The 18246-nt window shown below is 44.7% G+C and overlaps 1 protein-coding gene across 1 annotated transcript; it reads left to right on the forward strand.

The window, feature by feature from the left end:
- The first annotated feature begins 1303 nt into the window (after positions 1-1303).
- CHMP4C (charged multivesicular body protein 4C) lies at positions 1304-17730 on the forward strand. Its single transcript, XM_086609430.1, has 5 exons — positions 1304-1499; positions 8809-8986; positions 9936-10050; positions 15407-15515; positions 17666-17730. Exons 1-5 carry the CDS (start codon positions 1304-1306, stop codon positions 17728-17730), a joined length of 663 nt encoding a protein of 220 aa, XP_086465556.1.
- Positions 17731-18246: the final 516 nt, after the last annotated feature.

The following is an 18246-nucleotide window of genomic DNA, read 5'->3' on the forward strand; positions in this document are numbered from 1 at the left end:
CTTCCGCGCGTCGCAGAAGGCGGCGGGGCGGGGGGAAGCGGAGAAGCTGCCGAAACAGGGCGCGCGAGGGCTGCCGGGCCACCGGAGGCGACCCGCGCGGACAGCGCGCGGGGCGGGGCGGGGCTGCTGTGCTGGCCTATCGGCTGTCCCCGCCCGGGGCGGGGCTGCTGTGCTGGCCTATCGGCTGTCCCCGCCCCGGGGCGGGGCTGGCGGCGTTGCGGGCGGGGCCTGAAGGGCTGGGTGGCGGTCGGGTGCTGAGGCGGGATGCGGGTCGTGGGTGTCCCGCTGCCCGTCCTGGGATGGCAGCCGGTCGGCTGTATCGCACCGCGGCGCGCCGGCTCGAGGCTGCTGGCGGGACGGCTGCCTCGCCGGGCTCAGGGAAACGTGAGCTGGCGACCCCATGTCGGTGTAAGGAGCGTCTCAGGCTTTCCGCCCGCCCAGAGCCGCGGCGCTGGTGCTCTTTGTGCATCGCGCTGCTGTTACCCGGGGAAAAAAGTATTGTCTGTGCCTTACTGGCTCAGCCCTCCGAGCGGGGCCTGCTTCGGGAGGCAGAGGGAAGGGAACGCGGCTTTCCGAGATGCTTCTCGTACTCTTGTAATTTATTAATTTATTTATACCACAGGGCTTTCCTCAGCTGTGCACCTATACTTTTTAAAAGCCGCGTTTCTTAATTTACTGTTCGCTTTCTCAGTCCTAACCCGCGTGCGTTCCTGTGCTTGAGCGTCCTCCGGCAGCGCGTTAAGGGCCGTGACCGACGGCGGGGCCGGTGTCACCCCGGCTCTGCGCGCCGTGTTCACGAGGAGTCGTTCCGCCCGTGTCACCCGCCCGTCCCTCGCCGGGCGCGGGGTGTCCCGCCCTGGCCAGCGCTGCCACAGCCTGCAGCCCTCCCAGAACACACCTTCTTGCCTGAAAGAAGATGGGGGGAAGCACAAACGAAGCATCCGCCTCCACAGCGCGGGCACGGCGGGCACGCCTGCTCGGCCCCGCCCGGGGCTCTGCCCTCTCCCTCCCGGGGGGGGACCACTGCGGGCCGCCCCGCGGAGCTCGCTGGCAGCTCCGTCTGCCCTCCCCAGCGCTGGCGAGGCGCTCGTGTGAGGCCAGCGGCGGGCAGCGGCACTGCGGCCTCCCTGGAGCCGCCCCTGGGCGGGCAGCCCGGCGCCGGGCCGGGCCCACCCCGCCGCCAGGTGAGGTGCCGCCGCCCGCGGGCCCAGGAAGTGCCGTCTCGGGCGGGGAGGTTCCTGCGGGCCGGGCCAGCCAGACCCGACCCTTCCGTCGGCCGGTGCCGAACGGGGCCGCCGCCGCCATGAGCAAGATTTCAAAGTTCTTCAAGGGGGGCGGCTCCGCCGCCTCCAAGGGCCGCAGGGCGCCCTCGGCGCAGGAGGCGCTGGCCCGGCTGCGGGAGACGGAGGAGATGCTCAGCAAGAAGCAGGAGTACCTGGAGACGAGGATCGAGCGGGAGCTGGCGCTAGCCCGGCAGCACGGCACCAAGAACAAGCGCGGTGAGTCCTCGCCTCCCGGCGGCCGGGGCCGCGCCGGGCCCCGCTGCCCTCCGCCCGCCGCCGGGGCAGCCCGGGTACCCCCTGCGGGCCAGCGGCGGCTGCTTAGGTGGTTTGCGAAACTTTAAATCCCGGGGTTCAAACGCCTCTAGGTTCTGGGCTCTGATAAGAAGAGGGAGGACTCGCGGTCTTGCAAGGGCCGTTGCTGGGTTGGGTCTGTTGGCTCCGCAGGTGTGCAGAGTGTTTCGCCATTCACCTGTGGACTCTGAGCAGGTGTCACCACCCCGCGAGCACGCCTGGACGCGACAGTGGCTTTGGGTCTTTGGCATCTCTTAGCGTTAATGTATTGTGGATTCATTATGGTGGACCGATAATAGGATGCTTTGTTCCTCATTAATTGACTGTCTGTGGTTCCCTGTACGATACTTTTGTTCACCACAGTCGATGCAGGTGCCGGCTGGATACATGCTGTGCAACGTTCTACTGTTCAGCGTGGGAAGGAATCACAGCTTGGGTGTTGATCATTGGTTGTGAAGATAGCGCAGGAGCCAATGGCACGTGAGGATCATGTGTATTCATGGCTGAATTAACATGATCCCCACTGTGAGTGTTGGAGAATATACTGCTGGCAACTGAGGAACAAGGTGGTTCAGTGATTTGCCTCAAATCCTGTAGGAAGTACATTACACCACTAAAGAATGGATGATAGTTCAGAGCATTAATGACTGCTGGTCTGGTCTGCTGTTAACTGCAAGGGAGAGGATACTAAAGGGTAATAAGGTCTGGATCCTGCTTATGCTGATGTTGTCATCTCTGGGAAGCAAATGATGGTAGCCAATGTCTTGGGGATGTACAGGCCTTTGAGAAACAAGTTAATTACTTCCTAAAGTCACCTGGAGTCCTGTTTGTCTACTCTGAGCTTTATTTTTCTTTAAATACAGCAAAACAGAAGAAAAACATTTCAAATTAAAGATTTATGACATAATGAGAAAGTAGGTCTTTCATCTGCTCTTTCTGTTGCTCGATAATTTAAAAAATCAATGCCATGTAACTTAGAACTTGTGAAGAGCTACATGTTAAAGGTGTTTTGGTTAGCCCTTTAACATGTGTGTAATGCTTTAGCATTTAATAATTAATAGCAAAAGGCAGATTAACTAAACTAACTTTTAGTTAGAAGGGATTTAAAAATGTGGGTCAAGATGGGTGAGGTTTGAAGGCACAAACAGTCAGAGGGAGTAAAGCCAGTTCAGCAGTGCAACTGAGCGTCTTCCTCTGCAGCGTGGGAGCTGTCATGGTTGTCCTGGTCCCACACTTTCTACTCCCCTGGCTTCAACTGGAGGGTCTCTTGTCCCCTTGTACAGGTACTGGCACCTGTGTGCTGGCACAGTGAGCTAGTTCAGGAAGATGATCCGTCTGAAAAGTAATTTGCTGTGGGACAAAGTGACCAGATAGCTCCTGGGACTGGGTTCATTGTGCAAATGCCCGAGCGGCAGGGCTGAGGCAAGAAAACAGGCTGGCTCCTGTGACTGTTGCCATTCCTGTTTAGATCCAGACACGCTGCTGTGGAACTTCACCCCGAGACTGGATTTCAAGTTGGCATAGTTGCAGGAAGAAGAAATCCTTCCTTCCTTCCTTGCTCCTGCCCATGTGCTGCTCCCTTCCTTCACTTCCTGAAGGGTGTGTTTCAGAAAACTGGATGCAGCTGTAAAATGTTGAGGGGTATTTTTAGCTGTGGTTTTTTTGTTTTTGTTTTTTATCCAGGATAGTTAAGTGGAACTTAACCAATTGACTCAACAGCTGCATGAGTGCTCGGGCACCTGTGAAGGAGAGGGTGGTGCCCAGGCAGGAATGAGTACTTGTTGGGAGAAGGTGGATCTGCTTCCCCTTTAACTCGGCTGTTTGGTGCTAGTTCCGTGTGTTTGTCAAATTATAGCCTTGTGCTTCAGGCAGGCAGCGTTTGACGTGTGAAGCTTTTCTCCCACATCTTTGTTTCCACTGCCGTGCTCAGTATGCAATTCCCCTAGGTTTTTATCCACGCAGTTGTTTGTGGAGTTATGCTGCAAACTGGATTGTTGAGTTGCTCATGGTTAAAAATAACTGCCTTTTATCTTGTCATTTTCTCAGGGACCTACAGTTAAGAACAGTAAAGAGACAGGAGTAGGGTAAGAAGTGTGGAGGGGGAAATTTTTCGTGCCAAAAATGGTTCTAAAGCCAAAACAGGATAGTGTAACTACAGTCAGAGGAGAAACAAGAGAAGCTAAACTTTGTGTGCTGAAGTGCTTGAATTTAGCAGGCTAATGCATGAACTTAAATCCCCAATAATACCCCTTCATTTGGTATGTCAGTTGCTTTACAGTTTAATTGCTGTTGATTTACATATAACAGCATATTAGCTGGTAGACTGTACTATATAGTTCAAAGGAAATCTATGCTAACCAGCATCTATTGTAGCATTATGTAAACATACAAATGAAAGAATAAAAGTTTTAATCTACATTGCCATGTTAAAGTGAATGTTTCAACGGGACCTTGCAGGTAATCTTTAATGTTGTTTATTCTCAGTTACATCTGTGGAGAAGCCTATGGAAACTAAAACGAGAGTGTCTGAGACTGGATCAAGATGTATCTAGATATAGAAAATGCACCAAATTAGCATGATCTCATTTCATTTTTAGGCACATGAGTCTGAGTCAGTTACGCTGACACAAGAGAGAGCAGATTCAAGCATCAGCAATTTTTCACGAGTTCAGATGATTCTTGAATGGGTGACATCAGCCATGTGACATCAGTAGGCTTAACTTCATGTAAAAGCTGTAATGTATTAGCTATGCTAATAGATGTGAAACATCACTTAAATATTATTGGCTTCTCCTGTATGAAGTGAGTATCTCTGCAGTTCCTGTACCTAATATGAAATTAGCTACGCTTTTGGGGTGATACATTTCCAGTATTCTCCATTAATATCTTAAGCTAGACCACTTCAGGGTTTTCAGAACAGCAGTGTGTGTTGGAATTCCTTCTGCAGAGGTTGTGTCATGACAAGCAATATTTCTTTTCATGGTTAGCGCTGCCTTTTAGTCTCTACCCATTCCAGATACAAACTCAAGATGATTTTTTTTTTTTAATATCGCTTGCTGTAATTTTTTTGGTATCTCGGTTTCAGCTAGTGCACAGCTTCCAACTCCATCTGCAAACTGGCCTTTTGTTTTCAATGTTTTGAAGATCATGCAGGAGAATTTAAAGGACAGAAAGTGATACTGAGTATTTGAGAACTCTGTTTAAAAGGAAATGTGTTTTCTGACCTGTGCCTGTGAAAATAACATACATGTGGATGAGTGTTGTTTCAGTCTGGAATCTTTCACAGGTCCTAAAAAAAGGCTAAATGAAAAGAATTAAGTTAAAAGAAGCCATAGCTGCTTTTTTTTTCTTCCTTTCTTTTAATCCAGAATAGGATTAAATTTTAACCATAAAGAGCCACATAGTACTACTCAGGACAAAACCTGTATAGAAAGTTGGAGTAACAGGTAGGCTTTTACAAGTAGATGCTGCTAGATATGTTGTGTGGTACATTTGGGCAGGCTCATGTAGCTGTGTAGCATTCCTTTTCAGTGACTTAGTTGTAACCAGAATGTTGTTGAAACCAAACGACAACGTAGTAGCTGCATGTTAACATGGACAGGGCCGTCATACCTACGGCAGGATGTGTGACAGGTTGGGACTGAGGGTTTCTGGTGGGGAGATACGAGGAAGCCTTTAGTGTGTCTTTGTTCTATGAGTTACGGCTTTTGTTGCCTGATCTTCATGATCACATTTCAAGTGTCTTGCCGTGAACTGGAATGGTCACAAGTCAAGTGCGTCATCGTTCTTGAATGAGCCCCTCAGTTGTAACTGTAGGTGGCTTGTCCCACAAGGTTTTAAGGATTATGAATGCTGATAATGAGCTTACTTAGGCAGGTATGATTTTTATCGCCTCAGCAGCATTTCTTTGGGTTGCCCCTGGTATAAGAGAGATCAGAAGTTGGAATTCAGCAGTCCTTGCAGAACTGAAGTGGAGGTTTGTGAACTGTATACAAGAATGAGATCCAGTATTTTCGCATTGGTTTTATATCTTCTGAAGAAACACCCTTTTCCTTCTTCACCAGTTTTCCCTTGGGAATTTTAAGGATTACTAGACAATTATTTTATTTCTACTTCAGAAGGTGAGATCATTGGTAGTTCCTGTCCTGACAGGTGTTCGTGGTGGGCTTGACAGGTAACGGTGTTGTTATCACTGTACTGTCTCTTTTCATTCTGATCTGTCATGAAACCACGAGGAGGGTGCCACAACTCTTTCTATGTCACTACTTTTGTTGTTTCCTTTAGAAGCCTGGATGTTCAGTGTGGCCAGCATTATTATTGCCCAGCTGGCCATTTCTGCTTTTTTCATAAATCATCAGCACAGGAATGATATTGGAAAAGTGTCCTTCAGTATGTTAATAACAGTAGTTCTTTAGTATGTCTACTTAAACCGACATAGTAGTCTACTGTTGTTCCAGCCACTTATCTTGAAAATAAAATGAAAACTCAGATTAAAAGCAGTGGTTCTTAATCTATGAGCTGTATCTTGCTTGCTGCACTCAGAGCACAGGAAACGTGCTAAAGCCCAGCCAACTGCTAACCGCTTCTTTATGAAATGCAGGAGTTGAATCGGCTTCTTTGGAGCACAACAAAGACAGTGTATGAGATTGCTTTTTTCCTGGAGAAGACCTCCACCTCTTCCTGGCTGAATTGGTATTAATTCCACTTGCTTCCTCAGACTCTGCTCTTGCTTAGACTCTTTCTCCGTGCACTGTCTTCCTTCTTTGAAATCTTTGGAATGGGCAACACCCTTTTTCAGTGCCATTCCAAGACCTTCAGTGAATTAAATTTATGTTCTCTGCTCAATTTCTTTATTTTTTGATAGGTATCTTGTTTTTCAGTTTGGTTATTGCAATGCAGTAGCACTTCTGTGAAGCATTTCAATCTTCTCGTAAGAGTTGCACAAAAATTTTAAAATGCTTGTATGTGCAGTAGAAAAGCACTTAAAGTTCGTGATAATCTGTAAAACACAGACAAATAGATTTCAAATAACACGGAAGTTCTCATAGCTATTGGAGCTACTATTACAAAACACTGCAATAAAAGGCATTCCTTTAATATAAATGAGAAAAAGTGTGGAAGGAAGGAGTATGAATTGATTTCCCATGAAGCGCTTTGTTCTTTAAGTCTCTGGTAAAACTAAAGAGAATTAATAAAGATGGCATGTTGCACTGCAATAATTAGGAAAAGCTGTATATGAATAGGTGAAGTCACACAGAATTTAGCTTCCGTGGTTTCCTAATTTGGGTGTGGTTTAATTAAATGTTAATACAGGAACCTTCAGGATTTTGAAAACAACTGCTTTGTGTGTAACTGAGGAAATCCATTTTCTCTCTGAGCAGCCAATAATAACAGCACCATTACAGAGTCTCATTTCTGAAAACCACCAGCTGGAAATATTTCCCTGTGGTAGCTGCTTACTCCAGTTGAAGCCTTTCTGCATCAGCCAGTTTGTGCTCCTCAGCCCCCAAGGCTTTAGAGTCCTCTCTGGCACAGCCAGTGTTATACACAGTTTCAGACCATTAAACTTACCTGGAATCTCTGGCTTCCTAACCTAACAATCCAGGATCAAATTTTGATTCCACTGAAGCTAAGGAAGAGAGTGGCTGGTGTCCTAACGCTACCAATAATAAGCGTAAATAAGTAGGGAAATTATAAGTAGGTAAAAAGATTATTTGGGATTGAGTCAAACTGATGTATTTTGGAATTGCCATTGAGAATTTTACAATTCTGACATTTGCTATTTGCGTGACATCATCTGGTGTTCATGCATCTTTTTCGGAATATGCATGATCTTTGGACTATCCCCAAAAACCTGGGAAAATCTTGAATTTGAACACTGTGATTAATCTGTCGTGGCTGTGGTTTGCTGTCCTGAAACATCTGAGTGCAGGTGCTGGACAGCTTTGTGTATCTCTTAGCCTGTGGGAACGCGTGTCTTTGCGCAGCCGATGATGGGCAATTCTGACCATGTCGATTCAAGGATTTGCCAACAAAGCACTACATTTTTTAGCATGTTGTTACACACCATAAATCTGTGTCCCCTCCTTGGAGAGGTCCTAACTCCATTTGGACAGTTGTGTACCGCAGTGTCAAGGTTCAGCGTTATTGCACGTGGGCAATTATTTGGGTAGGACAGCAACAGGAATTGCTGCTGCTAGTTGAGTCTGGGGGGCTGGAGCGCAGCTGTCGCTTGCTGGCTCTGAACCTGATTTAAAAATTAAATGTAGGAGACAAGGGAAAGGACACGGGTATTAATAGCATTGGAAAAGCAATGAGTTAACTCGATCTCTTCGTTTTGTTTGCTATTTTTCTTGCCTGGCATGTGTGCAGTTTGGAAAGGACAGCGGTCAGGAAACACTTGTGGCAAGATTGTGCATGTTCCACACCCAGAAGCCAGGAGAGAACCCTTTTCTCCTCCTGTTTGTCAACGTGCATTTATTCTGGTAATGATTTACTCTGGGCAAAGTATGCTGCTTATGACTTAGCAAACATACAAGGCCAATCTCAACGATTTACAGAGATAATGGGGAGTAGCTGAATTTGACTGTGGCTGTGTCTACAAAGTTCTGTAGGTTTTCAAGTTCTAAGGTTTAAAGATCATGCTTGTAAGTGATTGTAGGAAATAGATGCAGCTGAAAGCCGGAGAAATGTGAGTCCTCCTCTGATCTAACCCACCTGCTTGGTTAGGTCGTTGGGTGTTCTGTTGTGCTTGGTGCTTTCTGCTGCTGAGACAGAGTTCAGAAAGCAACATTGGTGGAGACATGGTTATCATGACGGATCTTCTTACTCTGTCTTCCCTAGTTTCTACTTATGTGTTGCAACTTCTTATTTTCTCTTTCCCGTTTCCTCCTTTCTGACTTCTCTCTGACATTTTTCCTTTTCCTCCCCATCTTCCCTGCTTTGCCTGTGTGCACAGGATGGAGTTGAAGATGTCCTGCGGTGGAGGAAGAAGTGGAAGCTTTTCCCCGTGGTATTAAAAGGAGTTAATCTAACAAAGGCTTCCCAGCATGTTCATGCGACAGCATGTTGGTGCTAAACAGGCCGCTGATCTGGTGTGGTCAAAGTTTGTCTCCCTGTTAGTAAGGTAGGAGAGTGAGAATTGTAAGTTCTGCAGGTCGCCTTGGTGCTGAACTACTTGTCTTTGTATTTTGCTATATAAATACACAGTGCACTTTGCCTCTTTGCTTTCCAGCTGCCTTACAAGCACTGAAGAGGAAAAAGAGATACGAGAAACAGTTGAGTCAAATTGATGGGACACTTTCAACCATTGAGTTCCAGAGGGAGGCACTGGAAAATTCCCACACCAACACAGAAGTGCTCAAGAATATGGGTTATGCTGCACAAGCTATGAAAAAAGTGCATGAAAATATGTAAGTGCTTTCTAATAGCTTTCAAGTTGAGCCTACTAACCACTTTCAAACTATTTCATCAGTACAGTCTATTGTATCAAGTCAGACAGTTTTGACTTAATTTTGAGTTTGGGCATTTAATGTCAGGAACGCTATTGGTGCTGTAAAGTTACATTTGGCAGAAAAATATCTTTTCTTAACAGCAAGTCTAGAAAGAAGTCCAGCTAACTGGAGAGATCCGTGTGGTACCCATTTTTGTAAGTGTACTTTGGCAGTAGAGACTGGACTCTGCCCTTGGTTTTTCCAGGAGAAAACTTAGTTGAGGAAATTAAGTGGACTCTCTTCCTTAAAGTCTGCAAGCTGGACTGTGTGATTCAAAGTACTAATTAGACCCGAATAAAAGAGAGGGTATTTTTTGTGTGTGTGTGTATAGTATTTTTATATGTCCTGTATTGTTTCATGAGGTGTTTTCCTGCCTGAATAAACAGAGTTAAATCAGAAAAATCGTTCTGGAAGAAGTAAACAGGAACTGAAACAATAATGAATTTAACAATAAGAGGAAGCTTTTAAGTGGGTATAGTCTTGTTAAGTTCCCTCAGTTTTGGTGAAAGCTTAATATCTAAAAAGATCCATCTATGAAGATGCTGGCCTCGGGAAGGGGATGGAATCTGCCTGGGAGCATGACTGTTGGCTGGCAGGGGTATAAGAAGCACAAAGAGGGAGAGAGAGACAGGCTGCTGCAGTTTGACTTTTGTTATGATCCCAAGAAGAAATTGGACTGGCTAAAGCACACAGAATCTTGCCAGGAAACATTAAGGTGTAGGTGAGCGCAATTATTCCCTGTGAGTTCTGCAGTTTATACAGCCATGGGCATAAAAAGAAAATACGGTCTGTTCAAGTTTCTCCGAGTCTCTTCTGTAAGATTCGAATGATGTATCTGTAAGGAAACGTTTCCATGTTGTCTTGCCAGGGACTTGAACAAAATTGATGATTTGATGCAAGATATCACTGAACAGCAAGATGTTGCCCAGGAAATTTCAGACGCTATCTCGAACCGAGCTGCCTTCGGTGAGGAGTTTGATGAGGTCAGTACTTCAAGTAAAGCCTGTGAGTTTCAGCTGTTTAATGACTCCATGGTTATTTTGTTGTGCTGTGGCTTGTTTCAGTGGTTTGCTTCTCAGAAGGTATGGAGGTGAAATTCTTTGGTTCTAGCTTACTCTATGACATATTTATAATTTGATATATATATATATATGCACACACACATATATAAAAACTAAATAGAATTAATAACATGGATAATATAACAAAAAATCTATATATGTAAATATGAACATATTTTTATTTATATATAAATTTTAAAAAGGCAAGTTTAACTGCACTCCTGTAGTTGTTATTCTCATTTGTACCGTGGAAGGAGGGGTTCACTAAGACGTGTAATTTGTACTGCTCCAAGAAGACACTGAAACATATAATTTGTTGTTCTCCAAATAGACATCCGTTTGACTAAGTGTGTGTTCCTATGCCATGAACAGGCCGCTGTTCACAATTCTGAATGTTTGGACCATTTTAAGGGTTTTTTTTGGTACTTGGAGGTGCACCAAGCACCTGTTTTCCAGATTTTCTAAAGAAGTCGATCCGTTAGGTAGCAGTAGTTCCTGTTGGAGGCAATAAGGTTTCTTCCTTGCATCCCGATAAAGAACAAGTCGGGCAAAAAGACCAGGAAGCCCGCGTGGATGAGCAAGGAGCTCCTGGACCAACTGAAAATGAAGACGTTAGCCTATAGAGGGTGGAAGCGGAGACAGATAGCCTGGGAGGAATACAGAGAAGCTGTACGAGTGACCAGGGATCAGGTGAGGAAGGCTAAAGCCCTGAAGGAATTAAATTTGGCAAGGGATATAAAAAGCAATAAGAAAAGGTTCTATAGGTATGTAGGGGACAAAAGGAAGTCCAAGGAGAATGTAGGCCCCCTCTGGAAGGATACTGGTGCTCTGGTTACCCAGGACATAGAGAAGGCTGAGTTACTCAATGACTTTTTTGCCTCAGTTTTCACTGATAAAGCCTCTTGTCTTACCACCCAAGCTGTGGAAAGAACTAGCAGGGACTGTGAGGATGAACCACCGCCCACTGTACTTGAAGAGCAGGTTCGAGAACATCTGAGGAACTTGAAGGTGCACAAGTCCATGGGACCTGATGAGATCCATCCGCGGGTCCTGAAGGAACTGGCGGATGAAGTTGCCAAGCCACTGGCCATTGTATTTGAGAAGTCGTGGTGGTCTGGCGAGGTCCCCGATGACTGGAAGAGAGGGAACATAACCCCCATATTTAAAAAGGGGAACAAGGAGGACCCGGGCAATTACAGGCCAGTCAGCCTCACCTCTGTGCCTGGCAAGGTCATGGAGCAGATTCTCCTGGGAACCATGCTAAGGCACATGGAGAGCAAGGAGGTGGTGGGTGACAGCCAACATGGCTTCACCAAAGGCAGATCGTGCCTGACCAACTTGGTGGCCTTTTACGATGGGATGACAACATCGGTGGACAAGGGTCGACCAATGGATATCATCTACCTGGACTTGTGCAAAGCTTTTGACACTGTCCCGCACGACATTCTTCTCTCTAAACTAGAGAGGCATGGGTTTGATGGATGGACCACTCGGTGGATAAGGAATTGGCTCAATGGCCGCACTCAGAGAGTAGTGGTCAACGGCTCGATGTCCAAGTGGAGACCGGTCACAAGTGGTGTCCCTCAGGGGTCCGTGTTGGGCCCGGCCCTCTTCAACATCTTTGTCGGTGACGTGGACAGTGGCATGGAGTGCACCCTCAGCAAGTTCGCCGATGACACCAAGCTGTGTGGTGCCGTCGACACGCTGGAAGGGAGGGATGCCATCCAGAGGGACCTCGACAGGCTGGAGAGGTGGGCCCGTGTCAACCTCATGAAGTTCAACCAGGCCACATGCAAGGTCCTACATCTGGGTCGTGGCAATCCCAGGCACAAATACAGACTGGGTGGTGAATGAATCGAGAGCAGCCCTGAGGAGAAGGACTTGGGAGTACTGGTGGACGAGAAGCTCAATATGAGCCGGCAATGTGCTCTTGCGGCCCAGAAGGCCAACCGCATCCTGGGCTGCATCAAGAGGAGCGTGGCCAGCAGGTCAAGAGAGGTGATACTTCCCCTCTACTCTGCCCTTGTGAGACCTCACCTGGAGTACTGCGTCCAGTTCTGGAGCCCCCAACATAAGAAGGACATGGACCAGTTGGAGAGGGTCCAGAGGAGGGCCACGAAGATGATAAGAGGGCTGAAGCACCTTTCCTATGAGGACAGGCTGAAAGAGTTGGGGCTGTTCAGCCTGGAGAAGAGGAGGCTCCGGGGTGACCTTATAGCGGTCTTCCAGTACCTCAAGGGGGCCTACAGGAAAGATGGGGAGAGGCTGTTCAGGAGGGCCTGTTGTGATAGGACAAGGGGTAATGGTTTTAAAATAGAGGGAGGTAGATTCAGGTTGGATATTAGGAAAAAATTTTTTACCATGAGAGTTGTACAACACTGGAACAGGTTGCCCAGAGAGGTGGTGGATGCTCCATCCCTGGAGACGTTCAAGGCCCGGTTGGATGAGGCCCTGAGCAACCTGATCTAGTTGGAGATATCCCTGTTCCTTGCAGGGGGGTTGGACTAGATGACCTTTGAAGGTCCCTTCCAGCCCTAACCATTCTATGATTCTATGATTCCGTGAGCAATTTTCTTCTGAAATCCCCATGAGACAAAGACCTTCTGAAAACTTGTTGCAGTAGCTCTCTTCCAGTGTCCCAGGAGTTGATTTTGTATATCTAAGCAGGATGTTACTTACCTCTGATGCAACCATGCCTGAGGACTCAAGGGTCAGGTATACTCAAAATTCCTGCAATCTGTGAAATGCAGGGCTGGAGACCAGGCTCAGCATCACAACCAGTTTGGTTTTGGTTTTTAACTATGTTTTAAAATGACCAAGACTAGGGATCATTTGAAGAATGTCCTAAAGAATCAAGCAATTCACTCCCTAACTGATTCTCTCCTATGTGCCCAAACTAAAATACATATGCTGTATCTTGCTTGACTAGCGGGGAGGTTTCATTCAACAGTTACAATTTGTTGAAAATAGTAATGATTCTTTGTATTTTGTTCTCATCATCTGCTTTCCTATTTTTCAACTGTGAATGCAAATAGACTTTTCAAGAAACGTTTAATCAATACTGGCATTAAGGAATGGGATTTGCCTGTGTGAACTGGGCTTCAAACAACTGGAAAACCTACTGCCATCCTGAACACCTATACCTTGTTACTTCCTTTACATCAGTGCTTCGATTTTAGGAGTCTAGACTTAGTAAGCATGTTGTAGATTGACCTGGAAGTTCTTGAGAGGTATTAGTCTAAGTTGATGGGCATATTTTCTGTTCTGGGAAGACAATCCATTGTCACATAGGGTGTCATTGTACCAGCACCTGCTTTTGCATAGGAGCCTAATATTTACAGAACTTGTCCATTAATTGGGAAACCTGGTTTGCAGGTCACTTCAGCTTAAGAGCGCTAGAATCAATGACTTTAATCACTAGGTTATGAGCTGATTTATGTTGGAGGATGATATTTAGATGTTTTTTTAGAGGACATTTTGATCACACATTTGTATTTCCTCTTTACATGTGTGCCATGGGTGTAAGGAGATTGTGGAAGTGTGTAATTTCTCCTGCTCCAGATAGACACAAAACCATCAGGGTTCTTTCTCCCTGGGTTGACGTGTATGTCATGAAGAATGCAAAAAAGCTCTGTCCTACCTGAGTAGGATGCTTGCTTGGAGGGGTGATCCTTGCCTGGAGGCCTGATTCTGATAATCATATGTGAAATACACACATTCCAGTGGAAGCCTGGAACCTGAGAGTTGACGTGAGGTCTTCCCTCAGCTGTCTTTTCGGCCTAGGTTCAAGAAGAGAAAGGGGATTTGTTGTTGCTATTGCAATACTCCACAGCCTAGTTGTAGAGAAGTTCCTGAGTTGTGGGAAACAAAAGTTAAATCCATGTTTGAGAATTAGAAGAGCTTAAAACCTGAGTGTTGTAGCCATTATACTATTGTGTTAAAAGCGTAGGGGGTCATGCTCATGGTTTCCTTCACTTTTTTTTTTTTTTTAAGAGCCTGTCATGGCTGATACACGTTGTTTAATTGTTCAGCAGAGGTTGGTAAGAACTAATTTGTTGTGGGAGAGTGTTAGATGACCATCTAGAGAGAGGTCTTCAGAAATACTTATTTCCATTGACTTTACAACAACTTGGATACTAACTTTGTAAGAAGCTTGTATTGACGCCATTGACTGAGACACTTAAAGTACAGGCACATTTGCACCTCAGCTAAATGCCTAAGTCAGAGGTGGGGCCCCAACTTGCACATTCTTTGAGAGATCAATTGAACGTCATCAGGTGAACGCCTGATGCTGAAATTTGTAGACGATATCCTAGGATTTGCACTGTGAAGTAGGTGAGGTAGGCAAACTGTAGTCTTTTTTTGGCCTTAAAATATAAAAACATGAGAAAGTAAATCCAGGAAGGCCTGTGGTGGCTATATCATTATCATTTTAGCTTCCATGTTGATGGTAAGCAAGGTGTAAATGGGTAGGCAAAGCCCATTGCAATATTTAGTAGATCTCACTTTGCTACAGCCACTTTTTCCCCAGCCACTTTTGCCCATTGTTTCTTTTTAAACCATTTTGTCAACATGGCAAAGGTACGTTTCTCTACAAATATTTAGTATTTAGCTTCCTTTCTTTGGGAAACTCCAGCCAAGGAATAAGACTCTGGCTTTTTAAAAAAATGTATAGCCTTTTTATTTGCAGTATTATACAAGTAGATTAGATCATCTGTCTAAATCAGCTTCTGCAGCTAAAAGTGCAAGAGTGTTACATGCTCCAAGAGTGACTCAGGAGGACATCTCTGATTTCAGTGCTGCTTTGAAATCATGTAAAATCCTGAACTTGTGTGATAGGGCTGAAGCATAATGATTAATGACAGTCTACCTTATAACCAGTGGAAGCTGATTGCTTTTTAAAATGGGAGAAATCACACATTAAAATTAGAATTGGTTAAAGAGTACAGGCTCTAGATTTGGAACAAAGCTGAGGAAGGCAGAGGGACTTCCCCCCCGCCTTTTTGACAAATACTATACTGCCATCAGTTTTCTTTCTAATTTTATTCCTTGTCCTGTTTCTAACGTCCATTGTCCTTCTTCCAGCTTTCAGTTAAGGTTTATTGTTATCACCTGCACTTAGTAAATATTAAACATGTGATATGCTGGTTTTTGAAATTTGTTTTCAAGTGTAAACTGTTTTTTCAGTAGTGCTTTGTTTCATAGTGGTTAAATGTGCCTTTGCCTGAGATCACTGTCAGGACAATGAATTTTTAAACAATGTTTTCCTTGATTTTAGGATGAGTTGATGGCAGAATTAGAAGAACTGGAGCAAGAAGAATTGAACAAAGGAATGAGAGATGTCAGGTTGCCAAGTGTTCCGTCCACATCGCTGCCTTCTCGCCCTGGTAAACTGCTTGCTTGCCATTTTACATTTCTTATGATTAAGCCATGCTGTGAGAAGGAGGGGAGGAAGAGAGGGTTCCAGATGTGTATTTAACTCTGGTTTAACTTTTAAAGTATTATAGATTCCTTTTTCTATTTTTGTCTCTGTTTATCAGAAAAAGCAGAGTGGAATTCTAGTTTGCTGTATGAAAGTATTTAGGACCAAATTCTCTGTAGATTTGGGGAGACAAACTCAGGGAACTTGACCTTGCACATGTACTGAAGCATCTCCTACTGAAATGTGGTGAGATCAGTGAGGACTGGGAAGACTTTTTCTTTTTTTTTCTTTTTGGCAATTAAATCCTTAGTCTTTCTTAATTAGAGTATGACCTAGATTCAAAACGTTTGCGTCACAGAGATCCAGCTTTGTAGGGTCATGGTTTGATATTTGCCACTTGTATTTTAATTAGAAATGAAGGAGGCAGCAGGAAGTACACATTTCAAGAAATACTGTCATTCCTTTGCCTTTTTTCTACAAAACAAACCTAAACCTGGCATTAAGCAGTAGTCTTGTTTTTCTGTAGTTCAGCTGTGTTCCTTTTGAATTAAGCCAGGGACAGGAAGCTTTTAACTACACCTTTCACTGTGTCTCTGTTGTCCTCTGTCAGCTGAAGGACTGGCTGTGTACTGATGCTAGTAAAAGAGTATAAATATTCAGTGGCAAGGACAGCGCACACATGGCACAGGTTTTTTATGGTGTGTTTTGGTGCAGAACAGGTTACCTAGACAAGCTCAGCTCAAACACTTTTATGTGTGTTTTGACAGATGGCACTTAAGTCCCTGGGAAGCAGTTTAAAATGTACAAACTGGGACCATGGCCTCATCTACTTAAGTAAATTACGGAACAGCTAGTAAAAAAATGGATTTAGGAAAATTCAGTGCAAATAGCAGTCTGGGCATTTGTGGTTTGTTCATGCATCCTCTTCTAGATGTGCCAGTTGACATTTTTATTAAACCCGGGCCATCTCCATGTGCTTCTCTCTATCTTAATTTGCTATTTCATCTGTCTGTATGGCTGCTTCAGGCAAAATTAGCTGGTTACAAGTATATAGTTTAAGACCTTGCAAAACCAGCTTATCATTTCTGAAACTGAATGCTTATTGTTACACAGCAATGGCAAAATAAGAACAATTAATGGTTTTGTAGTGCTTTTAATTGGAGATGCATATTACCCTCCTGATTTTAAAAATGAGGAAACTGAGATGCGAGCAAGGCATAGTGACCTTCCCCAGTTGCACAGTGGGCCAGTGGCATTTACCTCTAGAGGAGGGACAGGACCCCAGGTCTCCCACATCCTTCTCCCAGCTTTAGTCTTCAAAGGTGGTAGTTCCTTTGGGGACTAAAGTAACAGTGTTCTACTGATATTTGGAGGAATGCAAATCCTGACACACAGAGCCCACAGATGGAGACGGCCTGAGGCTAAACCTGGGCTGTAGTGCATGCAGTTTGTCAGTCAGTGAGTGAAGACTATTTGGGTGAGGTTTTAGTTCAGGGAATGCGAATATGTGTGATAGGAGATTTGGATTAAAAAAAAAAAAAGAGAGAGAGAAAAAGTGTGTGTGTGAGACCTGGTACAGAGCTGGGAATTGCTGTTGCTGTGACCACAGCAGTTAACTGATATCACCTGAGCAAAGATAAGTTTAGGAATTTTTTTCTCCCTTTTAATAAATAACACCTCTCATTAAAAAGAGGTGAGTCTATTTGGAGACTGGACCAGCACATGCAGAAGCCTTCAGCACTGTTTGGAAAGGTGGCAGGATGCTACTCGTGCAAGTTCAAGTGTCGGTGACAGAACTGGCAGCATTCTTGTGCACACTTGCTCTCTGTGACAGCTTTCAGAACTTAAATGTATTTTCTGTGGAAATCTTTCAGTGGGAGTTACATCAGACCTATGTTGTTAACCTCAGGGTTATATGTGAGGTAACGGTGAGGCAAAACAGTTGCATCATTCATCAGCTTCATTACTGCGTTACCTATGTTAAGCTTGCTCCTCTGTAAATCCATCTGAGATTTTAAAACTGAAAAGCACTATACAAGTCCTCATGCTAACAAATAAAATGGTTCTGACTGTTACATCAGTTGATGGTTATTGTTAATCTCTCTTTCTCTGCAGTGTCGACCAGGAAGAGAGTGGAGGATGAAGATGACATGAAGCAGCTGGCTGCCTGGGCTTCATAAGAGCACAGTCTTTTTATAACACTCAACCTTAGAGTGCAGATATAAAGAACTGTGATGCTGTTTTATAACTGTACCGATTTAGCATGGTTGCATTTCATACAGGATGTTTTTTTTTGTGGCCAATCTTGCTAAGAATAGTGTTACTGCCATACTACAAAACTAATTTAAAAACAAACAAAAAAATGAAATAGATGCCAAAGCCTTTGTGTGTTTCATCAGAGTTTTTTCAGCCTTGGCCAGAGATTTGTTGTGTTATTAGTATCAGTTCTTATTAGGAAATGTCTTACTGTATCTGGGTGGTTTGTAAAACCTGTGTGCCTCACTTAGGCACACAGCTGGATTCATTGTTGAAATGGAAAAGTTAAATAAGTCATCGAGGCCCTAGCCTATAGGGTTATTTGGTTCAAACTATTTGAATATTAGCAAAACAGCTTTATACATGTCCTGATTTGTAAGTTCCTTTGAGCCCAAGAGCTAACAGCCATTCATTTGGGCATGGAGAATTCAACAGTCTGC

This window comes from Tauraco erythrolophus, chromosome 3 (assembly GCF_009769465.1).
Source record: "Tauraco erythrolophus isolate bTauEry1 chromosome 3, bTauEry1.pri, whole genome shotgun sequence".
Lineage (NCBI taxonomy): Eukaryota > Metazoa > Chordata > Aves > Musophagiformes > Musophagidae > Tauraco > Tauraco erythrolophus.

Excerpts from the sequence above, each read along its gene's own strand:
- CHMP4C (XM_086609430.1), top strand. The coding sequence starts at position 1,304 with ATGAGCAAGATTTCAAAGTTCTTCAAGGGGGGCGGCTCCGCCGCCTCC. Across the intron at positions 1,500-8,808 it reads CGGCACCAAGAACAAGCGCG|CTGCCTTACAAGCACTGAAG; the intron begins GTGAGTCCTCGC and ends TTTGCTTTCCAG. Across the intron at positions 15,516-17,665 it reads ATCGCTGCCTTCTCGCCCTG|TGTCGACCAGGAAGAGAGTG; the intron begins GTAAACTGCTTG and ends CTTTCTCTGCAG.